Source organism: Mus caroli, unplaced genomic scaffold, assembly GCF_978045245.1.
Source record: "Mus caroli unplaced genomic scaffold, Mus_caroli_1 scaffold_20, whole genome shotgun sequence".
Taxonomy (NCBI): Eukaryota; Metazoa; Chordata; class Mammalia; order Rodentia; family Muridae; genus Mus; species Mus caroli.
Window position 1 is genome coordinate 57902038 of NW_028227275.1, and position 14368 is coordinate 57916405.

A 14368-nucleotide genomic window follows, 5' to 3' on the forward strand; every position below is an offset into this window, starting at 1 on the left:
ACTCACTCTGTAGACCAGGCTGGCCTCGAACTCAGAAATTCTCCTGCCTGTCTCCTGAGTGCTGGGATTAAAGGTGTGTAGACAAGTGCTCTTAACAACTGAGCAGCTATCTTTCTAGTCCCATGGACTCCTCTTGAAGCTGCAAGCCAGGAAGACAGTTCCTAATTCCTCCATTATTCTTAGCTCTGAATAACTCCTCTCCTTTCATAGCTCCGTGGAAACTTCCAGTGTCCTTGGTTAAGCTGCTGTCTAATAAAAGTAGTAATTTCCCAAGCTAGCCCTCTCCACGCCCCCCAACCCCCCAAGCCTGATCCTCCTAAAGTGACTCCCTTCTGTTATCTAAAGTCACAGAAGACAAATGGCTTCGAGTTCAGCACTCCCTGTGTGGGAGGCCTAGACTGTCCTAAGCAACTCTCATCTTTAACTCAGATACTACCTCTCTAACTTCAGATACTTCAAAGGTGCTCAACACATTTGAAAAAAAAAAAAAATACCATCACTTGTGCTAAAAAGGGTATGCCTGTTCATGTCTCAGACTGAACCTATGTGGCCCAGCAAAGCAGGACTTTTTTTCAGTAGAGCAGACTATGGTGGGCCACCCCCATCTACCATGGCCAAGCCTGGGCAGGAAACTCTGATGAAGACCCACACAGAGAATTAGAGGGTCTGATGAAGACCCTCATAGAGTATTAAAACCCATCTCCTAATCTGTCCTCAACTGACAGTTTGGGTGATATATAAGCTTAGTGATCTGGGAGAGTGTGGCACAGGTAGGGGGCAAGAGGGGGAGAGCAGCCATTCACCTACCTGGTCCTCTGCTGCTCTACTTTTTGGGATCTATTGCTGCCCAGTACTCACAGGATCTGGGACACTGGGAAAGGAGGCTGGAGCCTTTTCATGCATGCCAAGAGCTCATTTGCCCTCTATTAGGGGCTACAAAAGTACTGGGCCCACCTGAATCTGACTGGCAACCTATACAGCAAGATGTATACTGGATACACAAAGCTGGTATTTGAGGAGGGAGTCCCAAGGTTTCCAGGCAACTTGTTGGAACATGGTGAACTGTGGAAGCCCAGTCACATCGAGAAGAAAGCCCTCATGTGTCTGGGATGCTGAAAGCAACCTTTCTGGGGTGAAAGACAGGGTCTCCCACTCTGAGGGAGTGAGTCAGGCTACTCTCACTCACGACCACCAGGTACAATGGCTTACTCCAACTCCCAAGCTGCTTCCTGTAAGCATCTGGTGGAAGTTCTCAAGATACAGTGAACACTGACCAGATCATTTTAATTTCCGAATTTATTAAAATGATTAACCTCAATACTGCAAGTGCATGTACAAAATATTTGTAAAAAATGTTTTTTAATGAAACGTTAAAGAACTTACCTCAAATGCTGAAAAAGTCCTTTTCATTCTTTCAGTACAAGGAATACATTGTATCTCAAAAGTATTACAACTCAGCAAAACAATTTAAAACAGTAATTTGAAAAATGATTGAAAATTGAATACTTTACATATATTTCTAGGATCATTTCCTAATTCTTACAATTTCCAAAAACTTTACCAATCATTGCATAAGCTCAAGCTGAGAGTTTTATTGAGTGTATCCTCTTCCAGACTGGTCAAGAGTGTGGGGTTCTGGCACCCCCACAGTGAAGTTCTACAGCAGATCGAGAACAGTCCGAGGCCCCTGCCTTGAGAAACGGAAATAAGGTTCCCTAGAAGGCATCAGCAGCACTGCTGAATGCTTGTGCATACAACTCCTGAGAGGCAGCAACTCCTCACAATGTCACTGCTCTTAGACCCATGGGAAGGTCGGCCTCCAAAGATGAGGCCACAACAAAACTAAAATAAACATCATAAATAAGTTACTAAAATTAAGCTTAAAATGAAGAAAATGGGAAATTGTTATTTTGTTACTTTTTCCTTAAGATTGAAATTCCTGAAATGGCTATTGTTGGTATTCAAAGAAATGCGAGGATTTAAGTCTCAACAGCCCAAGAGAACATGAGAATGAAGGTGACCAGTTACCCTGTGCCGGCTCCTGAGCTCACCCTCAGCTTCCTGGAGGTGGCGCATGGCTCACACTTACACTTGGGAACCCATGAAGACTGGAAGCATCATGGAGGTGCTCTGGGTGCTTTGAGACAGGAGGTCTTGAGACACAGGGCTACCTTTCTCCACGGCTATAGCAAATGGTTTTGTGTGTGTGTGTGTGTGTGTCTGTGTGTGTAGGCACACTGCAGTCTTTCCTTCTGCTTCCAAATGACATAGATACCCAACAGGGTGAGACTGCATGGCAAAGACAAGACTGCATAGGACCACAGCAGGGAATTCTACCATGCACAGGAGCAAAGACATCATAGCCTAGAAACAGTCATAAATCTTGCTAACTTGTACTGGAACCTACAAGCAACAGTTTTGAGAATCCAAGCATCCCCAAGCTGAATACTGGTAGGTGTCATCAGCAAAAGGAAAGCATGGAGATGCTCTTTGTTGGACCTTTCACTCCCTGCAGGTCCCTTCTGACACACTGGAACACTGAGTCCATTAGCTTGTGTCATTTAGTAACACTATCTATCTGAATGGGCAGCTCTACATTTCCCAGTAAATAAACAGACCCACTGGTGTCATACACCTGCTATAGATTGATATTCTCAAATTCTTTGATTTGTAAAATAATCCAGAGAAACAAACAAGCCTGGTATTGAATATAAAGCAGTAATCAAAAATTGCTCATTAAGTTACTTAAAATTAATTTCTCTTCTCAAAGTGCTTCAAAAACAAATTAAATCTGACTCCTCTTTTTGTTTGACTGATAATATAATCAAAACAATCTGATATTTTCATAATAAACTAACATAAGCCAGGAACGTCCACTGATGCAGTGCTCACACTATAGATTTATAATCTCCTATTTTATTGGCATGAATATTTCTAAACTTAAAAACCTTCCTGGTAAGTTCTTTTAATTTCTTATGACAAAAATTTCTCACAACACACAAATATTTACAACATATACATCGTTTTCAGCTCTTTACATTGAATCCCAAAGACAAATGTTTGTATAGGTTACCACAGAACAAAAGCTGTGACTCATGTTCTTATTTCATAAACTATTATAAGTTAAAGTGAATAGATTTCTTTTAATATTCCTTGTAGCATTTTACAAGTGCAACAGAAACTTGAAGACCCAAATTAAGATAGCTGGAGTTCACCGGACAAACGCTGCTCGCTGTCGCCACGCTGTTCACAGCAAAGGTTTGAAAAAATAAGCACCAATCATTCTTGCAAAGAACAATTTTATCTAAAAGGATTGGAAAGTGTTAAATACAGTCTGTAATTTACACAACAAGCAATAAATAAGCCGCTCTGAAAACCCATCCTGCACACCGCCAGCCTCGATAGAGAATGTACTGAGAACGAGCTGTCACGCACAAGATTGAAGTTAATTTTTTTTTTTTTCTTCAAAGAAATCAATCTGACTTCCAGCCAATGGTCTGCTATGATAACGAAGGCCACAGACAGGACACCTGGGCCAGTAAACAGGGTGAAACCTACACAACTCCAAGGGGGAAACATCTAGCAAATAAACCAAAAGCCAGAGGTCAATGCTGGTGATAGGCGCAGATGCTGGAAACCCTTCCCACAAGGCTGCTCTGCTCTGCTCCGCCCTAACTACGGTTTAGTCATCTATGGAGGAGAGAAGGGCTGGCGTTTGCTCTTATAGGTGACAACATGGTCTAACCACATGAGTGTCTGAAGGTCCTATGTGGAGAGCTGCTGTCACTGGATATTTTACAACAGGGCTTTCCCTCGGAATTGCACATAAGAAGGCTATTTAAAAAGTACAATAAAAATTTGCACAAATCAGACTTAAGAGTCAGGATGCTGTACACTTTCTACAGTATTATGCCTACAGGTGAAGAGACCACAGAAGTGCTGTGCCAAGAAGCTGTGGCTGGGATTTTTACTTTTTAGTTCCCCAGAACAATGAGTGAGTGCTCATGCGTTCAACCTTAGAGACTGATCTTCTCTTCTCCTTGAAGAAATGTCAATATCTATGGAGTCTTTACCAACAATTAGCCTCAGCCGCTTTGCGGGAGGAAGAGGAATGAAGTCATCATCGAAGTCCTCCTCGCAGTCCTCCTCCTCCTCCTCCCCCTCAGAAGATGAGGAGTCATCTGTGCTGTCCTCCTCATATTGACTGTAGTCGTCCACCTCCATCTGGGACTCGAGCAGGGAGAGGGGGTCGCTGCAGCACACCCCGTTCTCGTGCAGACCCTCTGCACATGGTCCCCTGTTCTCCTCATCCCTCTTGAGCTGGATCTTGAGCTTGGTCGAGCTGCTGCCCGGCCCCGTGCTAACCCCGTTACTGAGCTTGGCGACATAGAGGTTGCTGTCACTGTCGTGGTCCTTGCTGAGTTTGATGCTGATCTTTGAGGAGTTCACGCCGTCACTCTCATGGTCGTTTGTCTTGCTGCTGCTGTCGTGCCGCCTGCGAAGTGTCAGCTTGGGGATTCCAGAGCTGTTCTCCAGGATCAGCTGTGCATCGTACCTGGTGACCCGCCGCTTCTTTTTACTTTGTGCAGTTCTGAAGCTGTCTTTTGTGAAGCTGTCGGGTGTGACAACAGAGCAGCCAACAGGTGAGGGAGCAGAGTCTGTGTAGCTCACGGGCACCCTGACTGTGCCACTGGGCTCACCTTGATCAGGATGAGACCCTGGCAAATCTGGCAGCCCGTCTTTCCCAGGGAAGCTGTGCTCTGGACTGCAGTCCTCTGTCTTTGCTAAGTGTTTCACAGGTTTCACTTGTCGAAATTTCTTTCGTGACAGGCAGGAGTCATTCTTGGGACACTCCTGGGATGCTTCCTCCCTGTGAGCAGTCTCAGGAGCCAGTTCTTCCAGCATCTCTGGGGTTGGTTGCTGGCCACTGTCTGGGCAAGGTTCCAGTATACCATTTTTATAGCCATCCAAGGGACTTGGTTCAAGCTTGATGTCAGTGGTCTCCTTCAGACCTGTCCTTGTCCTCAAAGAGCGCCGGGTTGTGTAGGTGCAGGGCAAACTGTCGCCCTGCGAGTGAGCACCTCTCCCATGATTCTGCCTGTGTTCTCTCGCAGCATGTCTAGTCAAGCACCCACTCCCCACTGCAGCATGGGCTGGTCCCTCTGGCTCCCTTTCTTTCTTAATTGGCAAATTTTTATATAGCACGACTTTGGGCTCCTTAAGCACTAAGCTCCCCATCTCAAGCTTGCGGGATGTGCTCTTCTGGTCCAGCCGCTTGCAGTGATTCCGCAGTCTGATCTTGGAGAGTAAAGGCTTTGCCGGCTTTCTCAGTTTCTTTGGTACCCTGGGATTGTTGGTGTGCACTAGCTTGGGTGAGGTAGAGTTGGAAGCAGCCGGGACTCTCGGCATGGACGGCCTAGTCAGGGCTCGGCTCTTGCTGCTCTTTTTCACACCAACTGAAGATTTTCGGTTAGAAGCTGTGAAGTTCACAAGGAAAAAACAAAGATGAAACCAGCTGGGTATTGCAACATGACACGATTAATCAATCCCCAAAGCAGACCACCAGCCACAAACTGCTGATACACACGTGTGCAAGGCAGCCCTCCAGGAATAGTCTGATACACACGTGTGCAAGGCAGCCCTCCAGGAATAGTCTCACCAGAACAGCTTCCCTATATTGCCCCCATTACTAAGTATTTTTCTTACATAAAAAAATTTAAGGGGAAAGTAAATGAGTTAGTTTTTTTTTTTTTTAAAAGATTTATTTATTTATATGTAAGTATACTGTAGCTGTCTTCAGACACTCCAGAAGAGAGTCAGATCTCTTTATGGATGGTTGTGAGCCACCATGTGGTTGCTGGGATTTGAACTCCGGACCTTCGGAAGAGCAGTCGGGTGCTCTTACCCACTGAGCCATCTCACCAGCCCAATGAGTTAGTTTTTACCTTCATGTCTTCTCCCTCTCCTGCCTGCTCCCCCGCCGTGTGCGTGTGCATGTCTTATGTACATACATCCTGGCTGGCCTGGAACTTGATAAGACCAGGGTGGTCATGAACCCTCGGCAACCCTCCTGACTGTCTCTCAAATGCTGGGATCATTGGTGTGCACTGTAATGCCCAGCTTTTCTCCTGAACCCTTAGCCACTGTTTTAAATTTTCCCAAAGTGTATTATTACTTAGCTAGTATAGCAACAGAGAGCTAAGATGTACCGACTACTGGACTCTGGGAGACACATTATCTCCAATGGTTTTAAACAGAGGAGACTCTAAAGAACTATATGCTGTGCCCACCAATACTCATGCATCAGTAACAGAAGTTGTTTGTTTCACAGGATGGGAGGCTTCACTGGGATGACAGGTAGCTATTAGCTCAAGAGCTACAGAGTCCCACGGTGTACTCTTGATGTAATCAGGACAACAGATCTAAGCACACAGAAGGCTGCAGGACTCAGGTGACAGCTAAGTACCTCAGGAGACTGAGACTCAAAGACATGTTGCCCTTGCCCTACTGTCTTAACTTTTCTCTTTACATTTACATGATCACAAAATCTTACATTAGTCAAAGTTTTTGTTGTCTTTGAGACAGGGTTTCTTTGTATAGCCTTGGCTGTCCTAGAACTAGCTCTCTAGACCAGGCTAGCCTTGAACTCAGAAATCTGATTGCCTCTACCTCCTGAGTGCTGGAATTAAAGGCATGCACTGCCATCCCCTTCCCCAATTCATTAGTCAAATTTTAACTACTTAATTCTCTGAATTCTGCAGTTAAAAAAAAATCAAAAACAAAACAAAAACACAAACCAGCAAAAAGCTCCTTTATTAAAACTAGTCAGCAGAAAAGCTGTGGTGACTAGTACCCTCACAAAAGACCAGGTACAGCTCAACACAGGGCCTACGCAACAGTTGGTTGGGCAGCCCTGTTCCTTCTTTCCACATAGCAAAGCAAGGATCTAGCAATACTTTTTACCAAAAGAAATGAACAAGAACGTTTAACGAACATTCTAAAATAAACCACCAAGAGTAGAAGGTTTTCCACTTCAGAGACAGGCTTGCCAGTAGCCAAACCATCAGAGCCCAGTGATGAGAGCTGAGTGTCCCAAGAATCCACGTATCTGTGTGGGTTGCTGCCAAGGATAGGACTTATTTCTAGAGCAGTGCAGTAGTCTTGAGGCTGAGTGACTTACAGATTGACATGGCCTACAACTGTGCACATTTGCACTCCTGCTTGTGCGCATTCTCGCTCTCTCTCTCTCATGTCAAAAGGTAGAATGTTTAGGGAATACTTTAGCAAACAGATGGCTCTAACAAACTATACACACACACATTAATGTTCTATGTTTTGGCTGCTTCCAGGTGCAACCCAAGGGATTACGTTTCTCATTTGTCATGCTTCCTCAAACATGGCTTCTTCCAGAACTATCTCTAACCAGGCTTTGCAGTCTCTAGCCTTTCACTTTTCCATTTCCATCCCACTCTTGCTTTGAGCCCATCCACACAATGACTGGATCCACAGCATGCTCTTGTCAGCATCCCTCTGCAGCCTGAGCCCTGCCCCTCTAGTGGGGTAGCCTTTGCTAGGAGGACCACCGAATAAGACAGTGTATATATTCTCTAGCCCCTTTCTGTTTTCATTTCCATCAACTAGAGTCTGGTAACCATTCTCATCGCCTCCAGGTTAAGTCTATGATCTTTTCTTCCTTCGGCCTGGCAAGCCATTAGGCACCTGCCGGCCCAAGCCCTTTGAATATAATTTTCCAGGTGACAAGTGCCTACCTGGCCAGCTGCCATCAGATGCTAGCAGTTCCTAAGCCTCTAGCCCTCCTGAACACTGATTAAAGCTGCTCCAGGGCTGATAGGCCTGCATTGTCCCCCAGAGCTCTGGCAGCTTCTCCCTCAGTTCTCTACCCTGTCACTAGTATATTCCATCTATTTACTGCCCAAGCTGATCATCCTGGATTCTTCCTTCCCTAACTGCCTGCAGTTAGTCACCATCACACATGGCACTACCTCCTGCCTGGCCCTCGCATGGCACTGGCCCACACTCATCTCCCCAGAGGCAGAATGACTTGTCTCATTGTTTCATGTCCCCCTGGAAGGCAACCCTTGCGATACCCCGATGGCCTGAGAATAAAGGCTGAAACCTTCAACTAAGTCACATTCTTTCTTTTCTCCATCCGTGAAGCAGCAGCTTTCCAGATTAAAGGCCTTCCGACTCGTGAGCTTGGGCACGTAAGTCCCTCTGCTGTGGACATGCTTCACCTGGCTAGTGTCATCCTTTAGAGAGCCTCTTCTGATTGGACTCTTGGCATCAAAGGCTCTCTTTACTTAGTTCTTAATTTAGTCCGTTAGCTGAATTGCATTTTAAGTTGACTCTAAGTCCGATTTCTCCCAGACCCTCCCTTTCTTAGATTCCCTGTAGGTAGCAGTGCCAAGCACTGACAAGTGGTTCTTATGTTTGTGATCTGAGCACAGACTACACTTGGTGGCACATTGTTTCAGAAAGGACTGCCCTTCTATTTCTGTCAAAGCATTCAGAGTTTATCTGAAAAGTATCATCCCACTAAAAGTCCAGGAAAAGGTGAGCTCACTGAAAGAAGGAAGCAGGAAAACGTGATTAAGACTCGCCAAGAGTGCCAGGGGAATCACTATGCAGACACTTAAGAATACTTGTGAGAGATGAGGCTTCCATGATGCTAAGTCAAGAGGAGGAAAGCTGGTGGACACGACGACGAACTGTGAGTCAATCATTTCAAAGTGTATTGAGATTCAGTCAGGGCCCTCATGTCCACGGAGGCAGGAGTGCCCTAGCTGCCCTTGCTGAGGGCACCTTCTCTTTTGTAATGGTCGATAAATCCCAAATGCATAACCTGGATGGTAACTTTGGGGGAGGAGGGGTATACATTTCTCCTGTCAGCTACCTGCTGGATACTGCACACAAGTCACATGATGACCTAGAGTGTTTCTTAGGAACCAAGCTTCCTTCGGCAGGTGGCTCCATCTCCACACGCCAGCTGCTGAGAGAGAGGTGGGACTGGAGCTTGGCTGTGGTTCCAGACACTGAGTTCCTGGTCACTGCTATGCTACCTACATTGCAGCTTCAGTTCCAACTGACCAAGGGCACACGGTACATGGCCACCGACGGCGGTTGCTCCGGGATGTCGTTTAAACAATACAGCAGTATGCCGCTTGCTCTGTGTGCACCATAAAGAAGCACAACAAAAGAACACTAGTGTTGCCTTGAGCTCTTAAACTATGCTGGCAAAGCATATGAATCAAGTCTGTACAAGGGCCATCTGTAGTTTAGAATCCAGAAAACCCTAAGCAGCACGTGAAAGTCTCCCATTTATCAGGCACAAGGACTTTTACCTGTCGTGACCGACTAGCGCCACCTGAAAAGAGTGATAGCATAGAAAGGCAGGCCACCTGAGCAGGATGAGCCAGTGAGAGGTGGCACTGCAGAGAAGGGGCAGCCCTGCCTCCATACCCAGCCAGGAGCTCCTTTAGTCCACATAAACTCTTTCTACTGGCATGTCTGCTGGCATGTCCTGTATTGGCTTATGTTGAGGGTAGTGCCTGTCCAGTTTTGGATGCTACTTGAGTTTTCACGTTTCAGACACCTTATCACTAACTATAGGAGACAGACAAGCCAGTAAGGTACCAAGGCCTAGAAAACCATGACCCTCCAAAGGGCACTGGAACTTAGACTGGAGGACTCATTTTGGACATGGGATGTCTCGCTGTCTTCACTTCTGGGTGCTAAAGCAGAAAGTCACCTTGGACCTCCTGAGACCCCATCTCTCAACCTTGTTTAGAGATAGAATGTTTTCCTTGTGCCTAGGGAGCAATGTTGCTTTGTACACCTGTCAAAGCAGGACTTCTACCAGCTGCCAAACTGCAAGTAAAGGCAGGGGAAAGAGAAGCAAGCAGGCCAACAGCAGGCCCTGGCCATACAGAAGGCATGCCTGAAGTCTTGGAAGAAAGTTCCAATGCTTGCTGAATTATGGTCAGGATATTCTGGTAAAACCTTAACTTCTAAAAACACTGACTAGGTAACTACACTGGCAGGCACCTGAGTTCCATTGCTGAGTTTAGCACAATGGAAGGACAGCACTGACTTGTCGTCTAACTTCCACACATGTGCCATGGACACACTCTCCAGGGTCAAAAAAAAAAAAAAAAGCCCCTCACAAGATAGCTAAAGCATAGGTAAGAAAAAGGACAAAGGACACAACAGGTGCCTGTCCTATACACTTCTAGATGTCATCTCCTGCTAGGCAAGAGTGACAAAATGACACCCAAGCCTTGGCTCTTCCTGAGGCATGGGCCATGCCTCCAAGTCACTGACAGTAAGCTTTGGCTTACTTTAACATACATGTTGCTAAAAGGCATTCTGATTAATAAACCCAGCACCTAACACAAGCAGCCACTACCAAGGCTGAACTCTCTAAGATGCTGAGGCTACAGTAGCTCAAAGGTGCTGCTCAGGCTCTCTGCCCTTGAGAAAAAACAGCGCTGCAGTAACTTTGCGCTTGTCTTGAAGGTGAGGCATAAGTTTCCCAGGAAGGGCCAGAACCACCACATCTTGTCATTCTCTAAAAACCACTGGACTTCGTAATTAGCTGTTGTGATTGCGTCCCCATGCTGTAACACACTACCATACACAATGCCTGCACAAACTATTTGTATTAAGTTCTTAGGCTAAGAAATGCACCGAGTTTATAGTGGATATACCAGTGATCACGTTCATCTACAAAACACAGGGACTCTCAGTCATCAGAGCCATTGTGTGATGATAGTATTGTGGCCATCTGGATTGCAGTCCACACCTCAGCGCTGCCAGTAAGTATTTATGCAATGGGCTTCACAAGCTCCAGTGTCTTCAAGGAACCAGACTCAAGAAAACAAAGTTCATTGCACTGCCTTTATTAAGAGAACCAACAGTCAACAGTGAATGAGTGACTGACACCTCAGCTATTTTGTGAACTTGAACTACACTATTGCTTTTATACTAGAGGTTATGTCTGGCCTTGAACTTCAAGTAGATTCAGATATCCACACAGTGGCATTTACCATCATGGAGACACTTTCCCTTTTCTTCAAAATTTTCTGTAAGGGAAAGGAACACCCAAGAGTGGGCTGAAAACAGCTGAAGGCATGGAGAAGATCCTGGAACAGCCAGTGCCTGAGGGGGATCCCAAGTGCTCAGTCACTAGAGTGCTAGAAGATATACTCTGTGGTAACCAAGGCCAACTTTTCTCACAGACGACTCTAGTAGAGACGAGTCAGACAGGAGAACCTGCTGATGTGCTGCAGCATCACAGCCTCCACAGAGGTCCCAGCACTCAAACTCCACTGTGCTGTCTTTGGCCTCTGTAACATTTCTTCTCTTCCTTTTCTCTTTGTTCACCACCAACCCCAGTTTCCATTAGACACTCCACCAACATAAAACTGGCCCCGAGCTTCCTGGATTGCTACTTTCTGTAGTAGCAATCACACACCCTACAATAGCCACATCCAAACACTCTTGGCACACTTCGGAGCCTAGTGAACTAGGTTGATTCACCTCAAAAAATGCTAATCAAATAGTTAAATGAATGGAAGTCTTGAAGCTATAATGAACTCTGGGTCCATCCTGTTCCTTGACTGGCTGGAGACGGACCTGGGTAGCCTGATGAACCAGCCAATCTCTTGCGGGGCCTCTAACACCATTACCCATCACTAATGACTTGAAAATGTTTTCCTTGAGCATGATGGGCTTGGTACATATGCTGAATATTTCAATGTCCAATTACCAAGTATTCAAAAATACATAGAGATGTTGGCTCTAAATTTGGAATTGATATAAACTGCTATGGATGAAAAGTATGTTGTGTACTGCCAAGTGCATTTCTAGCTGAAATGCCTCAAGTCTCAGTTTCTATCAATTTGGAATTTCAAAACCACTGAGGCTGGGCTGGAGAGATGGCTCAGTGGTTAAGAGCACTGACTGCTCTTCCAGAGGTTCTGAGTTCAATTCCCAGCAACCACATTGTGGCTCACAACCATCCGTAATGGGATTTGATTCCCTCTTCTGGTGTGTCTGAGGACAGCGACAGTGTACTAACAAACACAAATAAATCTTAAAAACAAAAAACACAAAAACAAGGAACAAAAAAACAAAAAACCCTCCTGGGGCATGCTACAGACCCTCCTGGGGCATGCTACAGACCCTCCTAGGGCATGCTACAGACCCTCCTAGGGCATGCTACAGAACTGAGGAGCATAACTGGCACCTCACAGCAGCTCCCTTACTTACTTACTTGCATTGTCTTTTTCCTGAGTGGTGTCTGCATCTGTGTTAGAGCTGACAGACTGACTGTCTGAGTTTTTGCCGCTGTCACCTAACTTTTTAAGCCTATTTAAGCGTTTATCTGTTTCTCTAAGTCCGTATTTGCTATTGATAACAGGAGCAGGCGCAGGCAGTCCTACTCGTGATTTAAAAGCACCAGTTCCCCGTCTGAAAGAGAAAACAGCAAAGGTCAAACAAATGGAGCAGACGACTTACAATAAGCTTGGCTGCCGAGGGTGTGCGGCCACGTTAGGTCAAGGGTTGAGATGAACTGATGAGGCCTCCACTACAGTTAGAGAACCGCCCGCTTTAGAGCTCTCAGAGAGAGCCAGCATGCATCTACCAAAACTCTTTTGAAACTATGGTTACAATGTTTGTCTTAATTACTCATTTCTGTCTGTGGACCTGATCTGCAGATCTCCTATACAGAGGATTCTTCAATTTGTTATTTATTTTTAAGGAAGCAAAACTAAAATCCTACATTATAACCGTTTTACCTAGCACTTAACTTTCTTGCACCACATCTAAAAGTAAGCGTACACTGAACACATGCTTTGAAAGCTCATATTTCCAGAGAACATCTATGAATGTATTCAATGTTTTGTGACGTGTGTGTTTAAGTATGCATGAGGACACTCAACACATGAGCCTACAAAAGCCAGAAACAGCATCAGATCCTTTGGAGCTGAAGTAACTGGAAGCTGTTAAGAGCCTGACACAGGTGCTAAGACTGGAACTTGGGTCCTGTGAAAAGAGCGGTATGAACTCTCAGCTGCTGAGCTATGTCTTCATCTGACTCTGACTTGACTGGGTCATTTGAACATTTTTTGTCATTACTTATGTCATCAACAAGACCTTTAAAACTCTAGTTAGGGAAGGAAGATATATTCTCTCTCTCTCTCCCTCCCCTGCCCCCCTCTCTTTCTGACAAGGGTCTCTAGTTCTAGCTGTCCTGGATCTTTCTATGTAGACCAAGATGACCTCTAAGTCACATGAGATCTGCTGGCCTCTACTTTCTGGGTGTTGGGATTAAAGGAGTGCACCACCACATTTGGCTCTGACACTTTTTTGGTCAAGTTTTATTTTCTTTTTAATTACATGTGCACACATGAACACACAAACTCTCAGAGGACAAGAGGGTGTCAGTCTCCCTGTAGTGCCGGAAACAGCACAGCATGGGTGTTGGGAACTAAACTCGGGTCCTGTTAAGAGCAGCACATGCTCTTAACTCTCAAGGCCCTAGGCAGATCTTTTCCTAATCATTTTAGATTGTTTATTTAAACTGTATTTGGAAGTCTAGCCTATTTTTCCCCAGAAGCAGAGGTAGTACTCACTTCCCACGTGCACTCTGCTTGTTTTAGAACTCTCTGTTCACTATTGTTCATTCCTAACCAATGCATCAAGTTTGATCATAACCATTATAATACAATAATCTTTAATATCTCTCAGGTAACTCTCCTTTAAAAAAAAAAAGAAAAAGATGCAAGGTCTCTTGTTTCTCGGGCTGGTCTCAAATGCTCTACTTACCAAGAATGACCAGAACTTGTAATCCTTCTGCCTCACTCTCTGAGTGCTGGAATCATAGACAAATAACACTGTAGCAGCCGCTCAAGCGCCAAGCGCAGGGATCTACCCTGTTCTTTAAGCAGCTCTGTTGTCGCTACCTCCCCAACCTCCTCTAATTTTGTTGTGGTCGCTGTTGTTCAGTGCTGAGGACTAGGCTTCTTTCATGATTGTTTTGAGAGAGAGCTTACTGTGTGGCCTAGGTTTACCTTAAACTTTTCCAAGTGCATGTGATTCAGCCTCCCAAATACTGGAATTATCAGCATAAACTACCCTGCCTGGCTACCCCTAATGTTCTTTTGATTTTGTTTTTCTTGGTTTTCATCAAGCATACAATACTTCACAAGTTTTAATATAGTTTTGGTCATTCTAAAAATAAAGTTTCAAGCAGTTTATTATTATGGAAAGAGTGGCATCTATGTGTTCACAGCCAACATCACAGTTCTTTTTACTCAGATCTTATCTTGAGGGCCTGCCTCAT

The 14368-nt window shown here is 45.1% G+C and overlaps 1 protein-coding gene across 2 annotated transcripts in view; it reads right to left on the reverse strand.

Annotated features, from left to right (window-relative positions):
• Nucleotides 1-1286: 1286 nt before the first annotated feature.
• Nucleotides 1287-14368, reverse strand: part of Kmt5b (lysine methyltransferase 5B) — a 50234-nt gene continuing 37152 nt past the window's right edge. For both annotated transcript variants that reach the window (XM_021151711.3, XM_029472517.2), the window contains 2 exons: nucleotides 12296-12492; nucleotides 1287-5477 (listed from right to left, as the gene is read on the reverse strand). In XM_021151711.3, the coding sequence (XP_021007370.1) occupies nucleotides 4003-5477; nucleotides 12296-12492 (1672 nt within the window). In that variant the 3' untranslated portion in view covers nucleotides 1287-4002. The remainder of the gene's footprint in view (nucleotides 5478-12295; nucleotides 12493-14368) is intronic.